Source organism: Acanthopagrus latus, chromosome 4 (assembly GCF_904848185.1).
Source record: "Acanthopagrus latus isolate v.2019 chromosome 4, fAcaLat1.1, whole genome shotgun sequence".
In the NCBI taxonomy this organism is placed as follows: Eukaryota; Metazoa; Chordata; class Actinopteri; order Spariformes; family Sparidae; genus Acanthopagrus; species Acanthopagrus latus.
Window position 1 is genome coordinate 29,864,447 of NC_051042.1, and position 18,372 is coordinate 29,882,818.

The window sequence follows — 18,372 nt, forward strand, 5'->3', positions numbered from 1 at the left end:
GCCACCCATAAAAGTCTTTAAGGCCCTGCCTCCTGAATATCCAGTCTGTTCTGATTGGTCAGCTCACATACACCAGACTCAAATTATCCAAAGGTATGAATCAACTCAAAGAGTCAAAGGCGGGACTACTGATGAGGCGTTTCCGGAGCACAGTTTTCTGTGGGAGAGAGGAGCTTCTCTCGGTGCAGACTTTAACCTCTCTTAACTTTCAGGACTTCCCATGCAACAGAATTAAAGTATAACAAATATTATTCATTTTGAAACAAATGATTTACGAGACAGCGGTAGGTAAGTGCTCATCTCTTTTATTGATGGAAATCCAGCCTTTAAGGACAGCTCAGTACACCAGCTAAAATTAGAATAATCCTTTACATTTAGTTCTTACACTCTAGCGGTACAATCCAAAGCATGTTAGACATATGAAGACAGCTACAGTGATTCACTAACATGAGAGAAGACGACGAGCAGTGGAGCTCTGTCCATCAGGGACAGGGCTTCACCCCCTCATCAGATCCCTGTGGAAAAAAAAAAACTTCAAAGTGCTCATTCATATCAGTTAACTTTAGTGAACCACACATGATTCATAAGTGCCAACTTAGATATGATCCAAATGCAAAGAAATGTAAAGGCTTTTATGTCACATCTAACAACACGAATACAGTAACTAGCTCAAACACCTCCGGAGCGGACATCCAAAACTAACATTTCTCTATAGTCAGACAAAATATAAGTAGTATCGGATGCCCAGAAACACAACTTCACCACTCACAAAAGTCAAGTATAATATCGAATGAAACATTGTGGAGTAGATTAGGAGTGCAACACTTACAAGTAAATACAATGAAAGCTGGCACTAAGAGAGGACACTTCATACAGACAGCACTACAGAAGGACCCGTTTGGGTGGAGTGGTGGAAGCGAGGCTGCGCTGTGGGAGGAGCCCTTTGACTTTTCAGGATGCCACAAGTTTGTTCGATTTATTGGAAGAGGAGTGCGATTAGTAAGCTGTGCCAGTGCTCAAGGCGCTCTGTGCCGAGCTCAGCCTGCCCCGCCGCCCGCCCCACCTAAACGAGAGCCAGTATGCGCATGCACACGGACCAGGATGCATTCACTCTCAGACTGCTTCACTTTTAATAAACACACAACTTTTTTTTGGAGTGAATAAATACAGCAGTTTCTGGTCGGGGTGTATTACATCTGAGGCCCTGCAGACTGGTTTGATTGAGAGAATCGATGTGAAAGGAATGGAGAAGTAAAGTGGAATTGCATGGATCAAGCTCTCCACTACCACCCAAAGCAGCTCTTTTTTTCCCATGAGGGCTATACTTTATATTTTTAGTTTCTTTCCGCCTTATTGCCTAAATTGTTCAGAGGATGACTCTGTCAGCCCAGGTGTTGGATAAGTAAGGGCTATGAGCTGGAGTGCATTGTGGGGTGGAGAGCTATGACAGATATATGAAGGAGGGAGGAAGCGGAGGAGCCCTGTCGGCTGTTCAAGCCACTGGAACCACGCGCATGGTGTTGGTGTAACCGGAGCCTGGACGCCAGCCGGTCAAGATGATGACAACATCTCCCACTTTGAAGAAGCCTCTAGCCTTGCCTGGAAATTAAACAAATAAAAGACACAATTTACTTAACATTGCTTATCTGTTGTGTTACATTGTGTTCAGCAGTGTCTTGGCTCAAAGCTCACTATTTTCATGTTCTTCTGCATCGTTAAACAGCTGCACAATACGACCGTAACTGCTGCAGACACTTACCCACGTCCATGGCAAAGTTGACGCGCATGTCGACATCCTCTGCCCAAACATCGTGGGCGGGCTTGGTGTAGAGGACTGGGAAGATGCCGCGGTACAGGTGGGCTTGGCGAGCTGTCTGGGCGTTACGGGTCACGGCCAGGATGGGGGCCCGGGGCCTGTACCTGGAGATCAGGTGGGCGGACCTGCACACGCATGCACAGAAACGCTCAGTTAAGCAAACAGGATTACCTCACTTTAATCACATGTGGAGTATTTTTCCTTAAACTAATGATGATTACAGCTGTATGACCTGATAATTAGTTTATTTAGTGTATTTTATTCTATCTGACTTGTTGGCATCTGTGTACAACTACTCCATGTGCCTTTAATGGCCGTCAGGGGACAAATGATGATTAGGGAAGTGTACAGCTGAACAGGTTCATTACGTAACTATTAATAATTCAGTCTTGGTGTTAATATCACAAATGCCACTTTTCTACCACCATGAGGTTAGAAAATAGGAACCAAAAAGTAGCAGGTCTTCCTTGACCTGAAGTGGTTTAAGTTTAACCCTAAGCTGCTCAGATATCATGTCAGCATGTCGGACTGTTTAGATAAAGTGTATAGAGTATTCAGAGATACACTGAAAAACAGAATTTGAAATTGTTATTGTATACAACCTGAGACTGAATAACATTATTAGCACTGTATTACCCATTAACAATAATACAATTCTACCAAGAACTCATCTGCAAGAAATCAGCATGTACAAAGTGTTGAGTGTGGTTATAAACACCACATCCCACATATACAGGTGTTTTCAGACAGTCTGGCTGATTTAGAATTCTTGTTGGAATTTTGCAGAGCTCAACATGACTGAATTGAAAAAAATACGTCCAATCAATCCTGGGAAACAGGTGATAACACTTCGGCTTAAAGTCACAGTCGGTGTCCCCGTCCAAATGTCCACTCCAACACACACATGCGCATCACTGGTTTAATGTGCATCCCCATTAAACCAGTGAGGCCTCAGGACTTTTCCACTGTGTAATTGACCTTCTGTGGGACAGAACTGCAGTTGGCAGACTTTGCTTACCCACAGCGGTACGATGTTAAAAACAGGGATGCCAAAAGAAGTGTCCCAAAATAATCCACAAGTAGCTCATTTAGCAGCACTGTGTGTGCAAGTAATGCTTTCCAGTGATTTCATACACTACATGAAGCTGTAGCACTCTATTTAATATCACGAGATGTGACAGATCTAAGTCTGTGAAGGATGGACATTGGGATGAGGCTGATGACAACCCTCACGCTCACTCCTGCTATCTCCACTCACCCTCTGTAACAGCACACATCAGACACACACCCACATACACACAATATCCACACAAATAGGAGGGGGCGCATAAGAGCACGTTAGGTGTTGGAGGGGGAATCAGGAGCTTTGTTGGAACAGGTTGTCACGTATTTGGCAACAGCTTACCTTCAGGGACCCAGATCAGATTCCCCTCTATGCTTCTCTGTCTTACCTCCCAGTCTTGGTGAGAACAATGATGGCACTAGCGCAGCATTTGAAGGATGACTCGACGGCGCCAACAGCTACAGCCTCAGAGTGGTCTCTGGTCACTTTGGAGTGTCTCCTCAGCTCCTCGAACAGCTGCCTGTGGAAGATGGCCGCCTCGGCCTCCCGTGCTATCTGAGCCCACAGGGACCATGAGGGAAGGGTCGTGGGGTTACTCTCAATCACACACAAGGCTGCTGCTGCACGCCGGAGTCATTCACACCACTGGGAGTGACTGGCAAATGGATAGGTACACTCCTGGTTGAAAAAGGTTAGCTGTTGGTTTAATGACAAGCTAACTGGTAGTTTGGATGTAAAACTTTTTGTCTAAGGCTTTTTTACAACATTTTTTAAATTTGTTCACAGATAAGAAACCAGCAGTCTACTTGCAGTGTTTGCCAGCCTCTCCCAGTTACCTCCACAGTCAGTCCCTGTCTGGCCCTACCCTTCCTCTCAGACTGCTCAAGTACCGCCATCATTGTCCTCATTGACCTGCCAGGACCAGGTAACCTGCCTACCTTCCAGAGCCAGTGAGCACAATGATCCCAGAGGCTAAGCTCTTAAAGGATGCCTCAACAGCGCCGATTGCAATAGCCTCAGCGTGGTCTGTGCAGTGCGGCGTGGAGCGGCGCAGGTCCTCAAACACCTGCCGGTGGAACATGGCTGCCTCGGCTTCACGAGCAATCTGACACAAGTGAGGGTAGGATGCATCAAGCAAAGGCATTCCCACACCAGGCACACACAGATGGAATATGAGGAAAATGGGTGGAAGAAAAGGAGAGAGGACCGGGTCATGGGACAAGAGAGGGACAATGTTAGAGAGACAAACAGAAGTTTAAGAAATGTTCAGACAGAAGGAAAGGACAGGAGGAACAGTGAATGGAGGTGGTTAGGTGTGCAGTTAGTGCGGGGAAACAGGGAAACACCATCATTAAAACATATCCAAGAGTTAAAATTTAACCACAGCAATTTACATGAGCTATTACACCAAAAAACCACAATTCAACCCATATTAATCTGGTGTAAGACAACTGAACTACTGAAAGTAACATTTTCAAAAGCATTATTTTACTTCATGATTAAAAAATAAATAAGTAAATAAATAATCCAAATCAAGTAATCAGGAAATAAAATCAACAGAGCTGAGCTTTATAATATAAAATGACAGTAATATACTTGAACTACAGGGAAATTTCCTTTTAGTCAACTGGAGGTTAATAAAGGGAGCTGGGAGCTGAAATGCCACACACTGCACACACAAGTATGAAGACACGGTTACAGACAGTCAAGGAAAGAACAGCGCAATCACAAGAAAAGCATTACACAGATTAAAGTCAATGAGAAAAAAAACAAAGACAGCCTGAGAGCAAAAGCAGCTTAGAGCAGATTTGGTCAGTATGATTTTATAAGAATTGGTAAAGAGGTCTGGTTTTGGGTCAGTAAGTGTGGTTTACTTTGGACTGTGAGGCATCTCATGCAGCATCAGTGTGAGGGCGACAAGCTCAAAGGCAGGAGCTGCAGCTCTGCTGAGTCACTCCTGCATCTGCATAGCAGTGCAGAAACAGTGTAGCCGAGAACAGTGGAGGTTAGCCAAGAAAGGCCCGAGCAACGAAGGACAGGCAAGACGGCACTGACTGCATTATCCATCCATGCAACTGACTGATACCAACTGTGACATTAATGTAAGATTGAATGATTAGTCACGGGTCTAAGACTTCAAAAAGTTGTTCTACCTGTATCTGTCCCTGACTAGCAATACGCAATAAACAATTATAGTATCACAGAAAAACACATTTTAGGCAGTTTTCTGAAACCTTGATCAGCATTGTCAATGATCATCAATTGATAATTCATTAAAAGCTTATAAAATACAGATAAACACAATCTATCCTAAATAAATGCACCATTTGAAGCCCCAATGTGTAGAAATGTTTAATTTCTGGAGGGTGGCACCACTTAAAGTGGCTGTTTCTGCTTGTTATTTAAGAATATAAATGTATCTATGGTTGGGGACACCAGGTAAAAATAAGAAATGGTAAAGAACAGTGTGGTGAATTTGTTAGATGAAGAGGAGGAGGCCACATGCGTTTACCTCGGTCTGGGTGGACTAAGATGTCCCGAAATGTCACTAAGGAGAGTTACACTTTCCACTATTATATGGAAACAATGCACGGGCCACTTAAATCATCTGCACAGCTGGAATACTTCAGGGATGCATGAATAAGGTTGTTCCAACTTTGTGCACCATCAATTACGTTATCTTAAACTGATAAAATGTTTAATGGTGATCAATCAGTTAATAACTGATTATTCATTAGCATATCTTAACTGCAATAAGCGGATAGATAAAAGACTATAGAGGAGGCGTTTCCAGCTGGCAGAACAGTCTTAGTGAAACTTTCTTTAGCAGCTGACAGGCCAAGTGGGAAAAAAGAAGATTCATTGGGAAACTGAGTGAGCCACAGACGTGCTGAGGAGAACACAGAAACTCTTCTTCTAACGTGTGCTGCTGTTGTATTTGGGGTACGTTAACTCACCATGTGCTGTGTGCGTACTGCCTCCAGGGGATAGTCTCCCTTGGCAGTCTCTCCGCTCAGCATGATGCAGTCGGCTCCGTCCAGCACGGCGTTGGCAACGTCGCTGCCCTCAGCACGTGTGGGTCTGGGCTTCTTGATCATGCTCTCCAACATCTGAATGGGGTTTATGTGACGTGTTAGAGGGTAACGCACACAAATAAACAGATCTCGTAATCTTTTGGGTGGTACAAACATAACAAATGCGCTTACAATGCGTTTTATGGAGGTTTTACTGCCCTCATTCACATGTGCATGGCTGAGGATACTGACACTTATAAGCTGCCAGATACTTCAGCTCCTAGGGGAAACAAAGGTGAAGAAATAAAGCATGTGCTTTAATCTAACCTGAGTGGCGCATGTGATTGGCTTGCCAGCTCTGTTGCAGCGGCCAATCATCATCTTCTGAGCTAGGAAGACCTTTTCTGTGGGGATCTCAATTCCCAGGTCACCACGGGCAACCATGATGCCATCACTGGCCTCCATGATCTCGTCAAATCTGCACAGAAGACAGAAAATGAAAGTTTGATCAAATAAAACTGGAAATCATTGTCGATGGTTAAGAGTTTTAAGGCCTTGTAAAAGGGACGGGTTCATGAAACACTGCTTTTCACAGCTTATGATCTGGCCTTGTTACTAAGCTAACCAAGGAAGATGACAGCATTTCATACAAACACACACACCTACGCACACCCTCGTGGTTCTCAAGTTTGCTGATGATCTTGATGTCTTTGCCTTTCTCTCCCAGCACTGCTCTGACAGCGTGCACATCGGCTGCTTTGCGGATGAAGGAGGCAAAGACCATGTCGACTCCGTGCTCCACACCGAACTGCAGGTCTTTGATGTCCTTTTCTGAAACAGCAGGCAGATCCACGGCAGCACCGGGGAGGTTCACTCCCTTCTTGCTGCCCAGGGTGCCTCCGTTCTCAATCTCGCACATGAGGAAATCAGAACCTGGAGAACAAGATATATACGAATTGATTGCTCATCCGGTGATATACATACATAACAGTGTTCTATAAATATTCTAAAGGATCGTGAGAGATTTTAACAGCTATGCTCTCCACTCACCAATCTCCTTGACCTGTAGAGATATGAGTCCGTCATCAATGTAGATCTTGCTGCCAATTTCCACCACTTTGGTGATGTTTTTGTAGTCGAGCCAGAGGAGCTCCTCGCCGCAGTTCTCCATATTTGCATCGTCCAAAGTGATCTTGATCATGTTGCCCTTCTTCAGCTCCACCTCAGCTGTACCGCTCTGTCAAATCATTAACACACATACGTTTGTGGGTCATCTTCATGGAAAATGTTCTTGATTGTCAATAGCGGCTATTAAAGCCATTATAAGAACAAGCAAAGCAAGAACTCACTCCCTGGATGAGGCCAGTCCTGATCTCTGGGCCCTTGGTGTCCAGGGCAATACCAATAGGCCTGTACTGGATACTGCCAGGCTCGAAGCTCTCGCATGCCTCACGCACATTCTTGATGGTCTCTGCATGGTACTAAAGAAAGGAAGAGAAGTTTAACATAAATAAACAAATATGCATATCAAGAGAAAACTATGCAAGATACTGAACTGCAGTGATTTCAAAACAGTATGCTGCTGCTGTCAAACACACTGAATAAAAAGAAGACTGAAATTTGGCAGCAGGCAGTGGTAATATAGTTGAAGTGAGATACAGGTTTAATCAGGCCACGGTAATTAAAAGATAAGGTGCGTCTGACAACTCACACAGTCATAAACATGAGTCATGCTGTCACCATCACAAAGAGGTCATACAGTTCTTTCTATCACACTTACTGACATTCTTTTAGTTTTATTGAGGAATCAGCCCTCAAGTTTAAAAGGCTTTTGAATAAAACCTCATTAACCAAGTCCTTTGATTACATATCATACAGTAGCCCGTAAGAGTAGCAATATACAGATATAAAGTGTCATCGTAAGCAAATATCCTTGAGCACATGTTTCTCTTTACCACTTGCAAGGATTACAATCTTTTATGAAACTGCGAGCTGAGGAAGTGCAGCACTCCTCAGGAAGAAATTCCTCAGTAAAGTCGGCGTTGAACAATAGACACGACAAAACCAAATAAATCTAAATCATATTACAATTAGTAATGTAAACAGACTTCCAAACGACTTGTGGGTCTGACTTTGTTCAAACCATCCACAGCCTAAAATTCCACCTGAAACAATGAAGGTAGGTGCACATTTGCCCAGGAAATGACAAACTCGGCTACACAATGCTTTAGGAAGTGCTGAGAAGTTCTGTCCTGTCACAAGACTGATGCAGCAGTCTTTTCACATTAGTGCGGGCTAATGAACACGTAGCCTGGCAGTTGTGGCTTTGAAAAAACGTCTGTCTGCTGCACATGGCTGACGTGGACCACATGGGTGAGCAGAGCTTTCAGTAATGGCTTAAGTGGCAGGTAATCACATCAGTTGCCTTTCACACAGAGCTAAAACACATACACAGTCCAGCACTGAGGCTATGGTGTTGGAAAAGTTAGCTTCAGCAAGTTTTAGTTACATGATTTGAGGCCAGAGTCAATCATAAGGATGATGTGTGGCAGACTTTGAGTAATAGACAGAGACACAGTAGACACTCCTAGGTAGGGCAGTGAATGCAGAGCAGGTGACCATGTATAGGTCAGAGTGAATGAATTTATAATCCATGTTGTCAAGTTAAGTGTTTAGTGAAACTCGATTTAATTAACATCAAGAGAGGCCTTAAGAAATGTGACTTTCTGGATTTGCAACATAATCTACTTTCCACTTCCCACTTTAGTCAAAAGTGGACTGACCTTGGTGTTGCTCTGTGTGCACACACAGACACTAAGAGTCTAGGCATGCTGCCTGCTGAGGAGATAAAGGCTGGGCAGGAAGCTACACATGACGTATTTATAGCACCGCAAGCCAACAAAGCCCTGGTTACTTTTGCAGTTCTCCGAATCTAGAATCCAACTTTGCACCTTGCTGTAACAAACCAAACCACACAAACTGATAGGGGAGGACTTCAAGGTGTCAGATGTGATCATTTATGTCATTTATCCTGGCTGGTTAAATCTTTGTGATTTTTATGTATCCATACAAACAAAGTCTTTTTAAAATGCCAAAAACAGTGCACCATCAAAGAATGTGACACTATGAAAGGCTTCAAATGTATTTGAAGAGTACCACTTCTTGTGTGTCTCTTGATTTGGACTGAATAATAGGTTGATAAGTATGACCACCCAAGAGACAGGATTCTCTTATTTCGCCCAGCAGGAGAGTCGAGTTGCCAGGGAGATTCAGGTCACACAAACTGACTACGCTGGTGGCAGCCAGTCAGTCTCCTTCTCCCATGGCTTCCACCTCTTGGGTTTGTTTGGGTTGGTAAAAGTGAAACAAATGCTTTTTGAGACTAACACTTGTGTTAGTGTATCTTCCCTCTGTGTCCTTCCTTTAACTGGGTTGCGGCATAAGAGCAAAACACCTGACCGTTTTTTCCTTTTCATTGGACAAGCCAAGAGATCAAAGTTTATAACTTAACTGGCTTTTAAATGAGAACTTGTACTGGTAGATGAGAATCATAATCCAACCCCCTTTTTTTAAATCCAGTTTGTTTTAGGAAAAAATAAGTACATGTTGTTGAAGGCTACGTTTGAATATTGCTTTAAAAATCGTGCCACTGAAGTTCACTGGCTTATATCCAATTGCACTTTCAGATGAGATCTGTAACTGATCTAAGCTACTTTAATCATGTGTCTTATCAAAAAAACTGAAGGTACAAATTCTTGCCATTGTGTGACACACAGCCTAAATCAGGCTACATCATTTGAGTTGAACTTAGCATTACTATGCTTTCCCATTCATGCTGGCTTGCCTAGTATTGTTTAAAGTCAAAACTGATTTGGAGTTCATAATGAATTACGTGCTTGTTTCCTGCAAGCACTGTTGACCATTTACTTTCACCATAGCTGTTTCATTCAGAGTTACCAAAAAGAAAAAAGGCTAGACGAGATAAGCAAAGACTGCCACAAAGATCAACGTACCAAACAAACCCATTCTGTGATAAAGCACAGAACCTTGTTTGATGAAAATTATCTGCACAGTTAACAACGTGACTTAACAATGTGATCGGTTAGCTGTACCCGTCCAAGACATTTACACAGTACACAAAACTGTGGTAAAACCCACCTCATGCGAGCCATGGGAGAAGTTCATGCGAGCGATGTTCATTCCTGATTTGATCATCTCCTTCAGCATTTCCACAGACCGGGAGGCTGGCCCTGCAGGCAGTCATTGAAAGTAAAGGATTAAGACAGAGCATAACTTTAGAAATATTAGCTGGTCATTAAGAGAACTAGATCAATAGTGGAATGCTTATTTTTTGTCTGTGGGGATTCTCTTTATTTCATTCACTGGCATGTACATCCAGATTGCATTTCGAAGACACACTAGTTTATGCGGAAGAGAAATGCCGTAATGGGTCATCTCTGTTAGGTATCTATCAAAAGCAACCATATCCCTCAGTGACTAAAACGCTAACTGATAGTGAGGACCAACCGATGGTGCAGATGATGCCAGTGTTGCGTGCAGTGGTGGGCTCGGAGTCGATGTCCAGCAGGCACATGTGTTCCAGGAAGGTGTCAGCCATGGCAGCATTAAGCTGCTGTGTCTGGATGAAGGCAGAGCCCATGTCTTGAGTCTTTGTTTGAGGCATGGTGTTTGATGGTGCAACTGTAGAAATCCTGTAGGGAAAAAAAACAACAAAACATGGAATCATAGGTATAACAGGGGACACAGTGATGGCAAATGGCAGCTTTCTTTGACTGGTAAGTTTTGTCCAGGATTCCTTGACTTCCTCGATCTTTTCAAAAGATCTTTTCAAAAGATCAGGTACACCTAAAGTCAAAGCGTGATGGTATTTGGCTGGTTGTATTCATCCATAACTAGGTGGGTTGAGAGATGTAGAGTTGGGGATTTATGTCCCACTGAGGTCAGACTGGCAATCTATTGAAAGGCCCCAAATCCACTGAGTGTTCTTAACAGCATACTGTAACCAGTCCTGCTGTGCAGCCGACCTTGTGGTAGTGAAGCCAAAGGGAATGAGAATTGCCAAGAGAGTTAATCAATTAATTATGTTGACTGCTGCAGTTCAAGTGGACAACCAGACAAAGAACTGTTATTCATTCGCAGCACATCCATCTCCGTCTACCCTCAGCGAACCATGACTAAGGACAATAAAGACTAAGATTAAGTTATGAAATATGACCACTGACATTGTTTTCAAATAATGGGGACTTGTGACATACTTTGCACATCACTGACTTATCTTGAGTTACTATTTGCCTTTTAGATTGCACAATCAGCAGCTTATATGGTGGATAAATGTACGCTAATGTTGACTGTGAAGTAACACTCCTGCTCTTACTGGTAGCTTCCAGCTGCTTATATTCTGATAACAAATACATGAATATCAGCCAAAAAATGCAAAAAAGAGCATGCACTGAATGAATGAATGATAAAATGGAACAATATATAATATACAGTCAAGCTCAAAATGTAAATCACAGAATCTGCAATATCTGGATGAAGGTAAATGTGTCACAATCATATTCTTCGATAACGTAAAGGAACATGCTTGTTTGATACAGACTCCAGCAAAAATCAGATCATTTAAAAAAAAAAAAAAAAAAACATTTCTGTGAAAATGAAATTCAGTTCACTACCATTCCAGGTAAAACTGTGACTCAAATCTCAATTGCAGTATTTGTCAGGATACTCACAACATGATTTGTTTTGCATGTCGTTCCGCCCTCCATACTCACACTGAGAGTAGAGCAGTATAGCTTATTGAGCTGCTCCACCATATTGTACATTCTGTCCCCCCCCCCACCCACTTCTCCCTGAGTCACCCATGGCAACAGCACCATCACCGAGCTCATCGTCGGGGCTGGGACTGCCAGGCTTTCATCACGACACTTTCATTACTCCTATTTTGGCCAAAAAAGGTGAACTCTTGAGGTGATGTTACATCAAATCCTGAGTGGTTATACATTGGTCAATACTGTCAAGTGCAAACAAAGTGCAGGGATACGTGGCTTGCCTGAGACACTTCTTTTTTTCTCCATCAGTCTATCTATACTTGGGTCAACAAATATACCAGGGCAGCCTCCCCCATCTTAGCATACATGGTCTTCTTTAATATTATAGGCCACATGTGAGAAACACTGAACTATGAGAACTATGTGAAACTGCACATATACATTGACATCTGGAATGTTTCAGCATACAGTCAATAAGGTAGGTTTATTTGAGCAGAGTGTGCCCTTTCTAAACTATAACGACAAGGAATGCAGCTTCTACTACAGCTCTGGCTGTGGTGGTTACATAACTACAACACGGCTGACTGAGGCTGAAACGCTTGGCTGAACAGCCAATCTGATGGCACAGTCTCTAGTATAAACATGTCAGATTCAAGCTGTGGGCCTGAGCAATAATTAGATGGGTGGAAACTGGCCAAACTTGACTATAACACTATAAACTGGGCTTCACAACAAGCAGGTATTCTGCTTTATTAAACAGCACTTCATTCATTTAGGTGACTCTAAAAATGATCAAAACACCTGCAATACAATGACTTCTTTACCTGTACCTACTCGGGGTTAGATGTGCAAACCACTTGTACTTTATTATTATCATCATTTCCCATCAACACAGTGCAACAATGTTTAATATAATCATTTTTAAGTTCAGGCTGTATTTATATATTTTACTCATTTGCCTCAAAATTATAATGACTGGCTACCAGGCCACTCAGAACAAATGCCGCTGTCCAAACCACCCAGCGGAGCGATCAGGTTCCCACAGTTTAAATTATAAATTAACATGCAATTCAACATGCGACACTCTCACTGCCGGCTTCTTTTGTGGAACAACAGGTACAAACTTGAATATCTCTAAAAGGAACAACTCCTCAACTGTTTCTGGTCCCCTCAACGCATGCTGGACTTAAACATAGCCCATAAGAATATCTACCAACCTTTGATTTGACAATCTTGCAATCTTGGGTTGACACATCAATGTCATCATTATCAATTACCAAGGACGGATAAATGGAATGCTTTATCTGTCCTGAGGTATTCTTTTTTTGGTTTAAACTCCAGTGACCTCTGCACAAGCTGTGTCATTGCTGTAAGTCAGATTCACTTTTACTGTTGTTCTTTTCAACAATTCAAGGCGAGTCTTACATGTGGTAAATGGTAGCACTTCCTCGTTGATGTGACAGGTTGTATTGCATTTCATTGTCATTTCTGCTACTACTTAATACCATTACTAGATTCCTGTCTTTCATATGCTGCTGGCATGGGAACGGTAATTCGATCAGTGTGCTTTTCAATGCACAGTTTATGCTGCGTGCTTTTTCTGAGCTTTACCCGTGTTTTATGTTCAAAAGCGTGTGGTCGAGTCAGCAAATGCTGGAGCACACCATGAGCATGATGTTCCTTTCTTTTTATATCTCGGCCACGTAAACTGCATGATGCATTTCTTTTGGAAAGAATAGGTCTTGTGACTAATGGTTGCAGCGTGGTGCCCTGCACGTACATCTCGACTCAGCTAGCATGTAGGCCTGCAGGATATGCGGAAAAAATGCAATGTGTGATAACTTTGTTAAATACTGCGATGGAGATGCAATATACGATAAATAAACAAAAAGTTTAGTACCTATGTTAGCTCTTCTCTCCATCCTAAGCCACAAAAATAAAGAACAACTTGAAGGTACCAAGGATGGTTTCACATTACTATTACAAAATAGGTACTTCCATTTATAACAGGCTGCAAAGACTAATGTAGTACTTACTGTATAAGGGGGAGGTAGAAACTAAACACAGGGATAGCAAATTATAGATGGATGGCTTCTAAGAGTCTCTCAGGGGAAAATATGTTGACACCAGCCATCTGACCTTCTCTTACTCATCACATCATAAATACAAAAGGCATCATAGTGGGGGATTCCAGGCAGAGCCAATATACCAACACGCTCCTTCAACGGGGGCTGCTGATGATGTAACACTTGAGTCAATGGGGCAGACCAGTGCCAGACCAGTGCTGTACGTGAGCACAGTCACATCCCACTACTGCAACACACACACACAGCCTGGAGAAGGCAGGCATCTGAGTGGGTTGAACCACTGGAAAGACTGCATAGGGGGGAAAGTCTGAGTCTAAGTCTGAAGTGTTGTGTGTGTTATTTCAAAATAGTTTCCCTGTTTTATTCATTCATTATTTTCTTTCGGATTAAACTTTTAAAGCGTATGCTTCATTGGCATGTATTTACAAAATTTAATGATAGGATGAAAAAACACCTGATGATAAATATAACAAATCAGATGTATTACATTTTATCCAATAAAAATATCAGACGCTTGCTAGAGCTTCTCAAAGAGAGCCCATGTTTTTGCCCTGTCCCGTTGCATATTTTGCATCATTAATAATTTTTGGGCTACAGTAACCAAGACAAGGAACTATCCAGACATGCTTATGTTTGCCATTTGGTGAAGCATCTTTGTTAATGGGTCTACTTCTGGAGCATGACCAGTATAGTGGTCATGGGTTTAACATACTTTAAAGACAACGCAACACTGACATTTGCAATTGCAAAACTGAAAGCGGATGCACATCTGTCTAAAAGAGATTATTCTCTTGACATGAAATTTCAGACAGATCCACTTACAAGCCGTTTTGCGACTTGGACCCATACATGGACTACAAATCAGATACATGTTAAGAAATATGTAAATTCACTCGCAATACATCAGCGCTTAGCTGACTCTGAATACCACTGCTACAGAACAGTGACATGTCGAAAGGTATATATACTAGAATTCTTATGCCAACATTTTTTGCCCCTTTTCCCTTTGAATCAAGGCCTACCAATGGATTACAAGAGTGATTGTTTTATGTCTTCCCTAAGCAAATTTGATACATGCGTAGATGTCTTTGCATTACCTTCACGGCTCACATTTCATTAGCGAACAAGTCACAGCCTGTCATCCTCAAATACTGCCTGTATCCTCAGGTGAAATGTTATTTTTGGAGCCATCAGGGGGAATATGGCCGGTAAAAGAATCATATCCTCCTGCTATAAGTTAGAAGTCTTCCCCGTGTGCAGTATATATTCTTGGTCTGGTGGATCCAGCTCGCCAGCTCCTGCTTGTTGTGGAAAGACAGGTCTGACATGCCTGACCCTGGGACAGCCAGTGAGCAGCCACCACAGGCTAACAGCAGCCATAGTAACCCTGACACAGATGCAGGGCTAACTTTAGAGCTGGCTGCTTATAATCCCCTTCAATCCCTTCTCACAACTTCTACGTTTGTAACATACTCTCTTATTGTAATCATACACTTAGTAACTATCATCTACGGTCTTTCCAAACACATTCTTCATCACTTATCTTCCCTGCACAATCATTAGCAGCGATAGTGTCATTGCTATCAGGTTGACATGACATTTACTACTATCTATGGATGTGACGTAACACTGGGCTAATCCTAGGTGGCTCACAGAGACAGTTTCTATCAGTCACATTGACTCAACCAAGGCACCATTTGCAGGTTGCACTACATACCCCCAGTAGATCTTCCTGTTCCTCCTGGGGACAAACAGGCAGGTCGCTACCAAAGACCTCTGCAACAACCCCAGTGTGCTGGAGCTTCTACTGCCTGTCAGCGATCTTCTCCCTGCAACAGCAGTCCCAGCAAAACTGACAGCTGCAGCGCGCGTGCAAACGTACCACACTTTCAGGAGCTCAAGAGTAAATCCTTTCAATGAGGATAAAGGACATGGCGAGTGCCTGCTGTGACCAAGCATCCGCCATGCCCCGATAGAGTAGGCATACATGAGCCTTCTCCTACAAAACGCCAGTTCCATATGACACTAATGTTACTACTAGCATAGGTCATACTACGCCCCAGGTCTAAAATGGAGCAAAGGCTAATAATAACACACCATGTCTGTTTGTAGTAATCCAATACTAGCAGCGTATGATGGTATTTCCACTATGTAGGCTTTTAAACTCCAAAACAAACCTGAGGTGGGGTACTGCACAGGTTTAGGTTGAGGACAGGTACAGACTACTCTGCATATTTAATGCAGTCAGTTACACATTGCATCAAATTGTGTACATTGATAACACTCAATGTATTCTGTGTAGTTAGTTAGTTGTAGTGCGATGCCAAAGGAACACCCATAATGGGTAGTGTGTCCACGTCATGGCTCAACGTAGCATTAGTCAGCAAACATGCAAATTGGGTGGTGGAGAGCTGCGGCCTGGGAGCATTGCCAGCCGCAAACAGACTAGTTTGCTGCACTGACCACCAGCTCAGCGACTTCGCCACAACAGCAGGTCAAGGACATGTAATGGCTGTTTTGACACCCATTAATGGCTGAGTAGCTGATGGGCTCGACTTGGATCATCATCATCTTACCTGCCTGGCCAAAGTGCTTCTTAAAGTAGAAAAAACATCAACAGCCACAGCTAAAATTATCACTTAATTGTATATACTTACATGCTGTTGTTTGTTTCACTAGCTGTTCATATCTGAGGAGGAGTAAGTTCCAGCGTCTGGACTCTATGAAAAACTTGGATCAACTCGTGAGAGCTATCAAATAAGTTAACAGTTATTGTGTAAGGGTTCATTTATCACATAAGACATTTAACCACCTGAGCAAAGTATTAATACAACATTTTTCTGAAGGCTTCTGTTCCTGGTCAGCAACCTGCATTGAAATAATAGGAAGACACTGCGCAGTTCCCTTTTTTGGAACTCTTCTCTTGACACTGACAGTAAGGCCTGACTGGTCCCTTGAGAAAAAAACCTCAATTTTGTCAAGAGGGCCCTCTGCCAAGAACGGACATCGCAATGACAGAATGTCTCTTCCATAATTTCGTTATACACAGGACAATCAATTCTCATGACATAAAGCCTATGCAAGCAATATCACACAGCCTAAGTAATATCATGTATCAAGTCTGTCAAGTTAGATGTATTTAACAAAGGATATGAGAGTGTTGCACATTCAAAAATGCACACTTATAACCCTGCTTCTGTCAAATCCACGTCTTTAAAAACAAGACGTTGTGATCACATTCCAAGGACACAGTTCTGGTAGACAGAGAGCTAAAAGACATAGCAGCTTTTCATTCAAAACAGGGAGGGTGAGACCTGCCCTTCTCTTCCATGTATTAGGTGTCAACAAGGCCTATTATCTATGGCAGCACTGCAGCAAGCTACTGCAGTGAAGCTGATAAGGTAATCTTCACACGTTTAAACCTTATTTATAGCAGGTTGGTTATTTCCGACAGCATAACGATCAAACAAAGCTGAGTGAGGAATTACGTAAGGCAATATGAATGATTAAAAAAAAAAAAAAAAGGATGGACGTGCTGAATTTATACAACCGGCTGCCACAGGGAGGAATACAACGATTACACACGACTTTTTTATAACAGATAGGAGTTTTTAAGCTTGATTCAATCATGTAACTAGTTAAAACTCATTAGTATTTTATCATAATTTACTCATACAGTGAGCAGACGATGCGCTAGAGGTCACGTTCTCATCCTGCGTCACATTTTCCTGATCTGAAGACATCACGGACACGAGCCAATGGGAGGCCGAGAAGACGCAGCGGCCACACCCACAACAGGAGGCAACAGGAAGCGATTCCTCCTCAACGCTCAACACTTCACGCATCACATTTTAATTCCATCGTTTTAGACGTAAAAACTGTGTTTTCTAATAAAAGGATGTCCGCGGCTTTTATAAGAACGACGTGCGCTAAGCAGGCACAAATCCCAACCCGAATCTATCAGCGATTTTTTTTTTTTTTTTTTTTACACACAACGTTGATGAGCCAGTTACCAAAACTCCCACAGAAGGGCTAAAAATGGCTTTATCAAACATCCTCACATACGCCGCCCAGGTGCATTGGCATGTTTAAACGTGATCACGATACTAAAAAAGAAAAAGATGAGTGAGTAAAAGCGTGGAAACAAGCTACCAGTGACTCATACTACCGGACTTACCAGCTCGCACGATGTTAACGATAACTAACTTACAGACACAAATAGAAGACAAAATGGTGTAAAAGGCAGTAATGTAGCAGCGCAAATTATCAGTATCACTTCATAGGATCGATAACCTGCCGTCCCCGTTGAGGATACCCACCTTACGTCTCTGGGCTACTGCTTGGACCGATGTAACTGCCGTCACAGTGAGACCAAGCTCAAGGTGATCTCTCTACTCCTTTACTCTGGGAACTACTTCGCAGGGATGCTGAGACATATCCATCCGACTGACTACAGATCGATTACAAACCAATACGCGGCTGTCGCTCGTTTACATCAACAGCACTCATCACGGAGTATTCAAATGTATGTTTTTTTTTTTTGTTCAATATGATTAAAGTGGATCGGAAAATAGTCAAATAAATTAATTTGACGCGGAAGGAT

At 42.6% G+C, this 18,372-nt stretch overlaps 1 protein-coding gene across 2 annotated transcripts; it reads right to left on the reverse strand.

Annotated features, from left to right (window-relative positions):
* Positions 1-288: 288 nt before the first annotated feature.
* Positions 289-18,243, reverse strand: pkma (pyruvate kinase M1/2a). Of its 2 annotated transcripts, none has more exons than XM_037094584.1 (11): positions 18,089-18,243; positions 10,421-10,605; positions 10,052-10,143; positions 7,243-7,374; positions 6,944-7,130; positions 6,556-6,826; positions 6,221-6,371; positions 5,837-5,989; positions 3,268-3,434; positions 1,760-1,941; positions 289-1,599 (listed from the first exon to the last, which is right to left on the reverse strand). In XM_037094584.1, exons 2-11 carry the CDS (start codon positions 10,575-10,577, stop codon positions 1,493-1,495), a joined length of 1,599 nt encoding a protein of 532 aa, XP_036950479.1. In that variant the 5' UTR covers positions 10,578-10,605; positions 18,089-18,243; the 3' UTR covers positions 289-1,492. The 2 variants fall into 2 exon arrangements, with proteins under 2 accessions (XP_036950479.1, XP_036950478.1); XM_037094583.1 differs by lacking the exon at positions 3,268-3,434 and adding an exon at positions 3,818-3,984 and having other exon boundaries at positions 18,089-18,242.
* Between the last annotated feature and the right edge of the window lie 129 nt (positions 18,244-18,372).

Coding starts and splice junctions, on each gene's coding strand:
- pkma (XM_037094584.1), bottom strand. CDS start 10,577: ATGCCTCAAACAAAGACTCAAGACATGGGCTCTGCCTTCATCCAGACA. Junction 7,131..7,242: donor GGACTGGCCTCATCCAGGGA/GTGAGTTCTTGC, acceptor ATGATTTGACAG/AGCGGTACAGCTGAGGTGGA. Junction 6,827..6,943: donor TCTACAGGTCAAGGAGATTG/GTGAGTGGAGAG, acceptor CTTGTTCTCCAG/GTTCTGATTTCCTCATGTGC.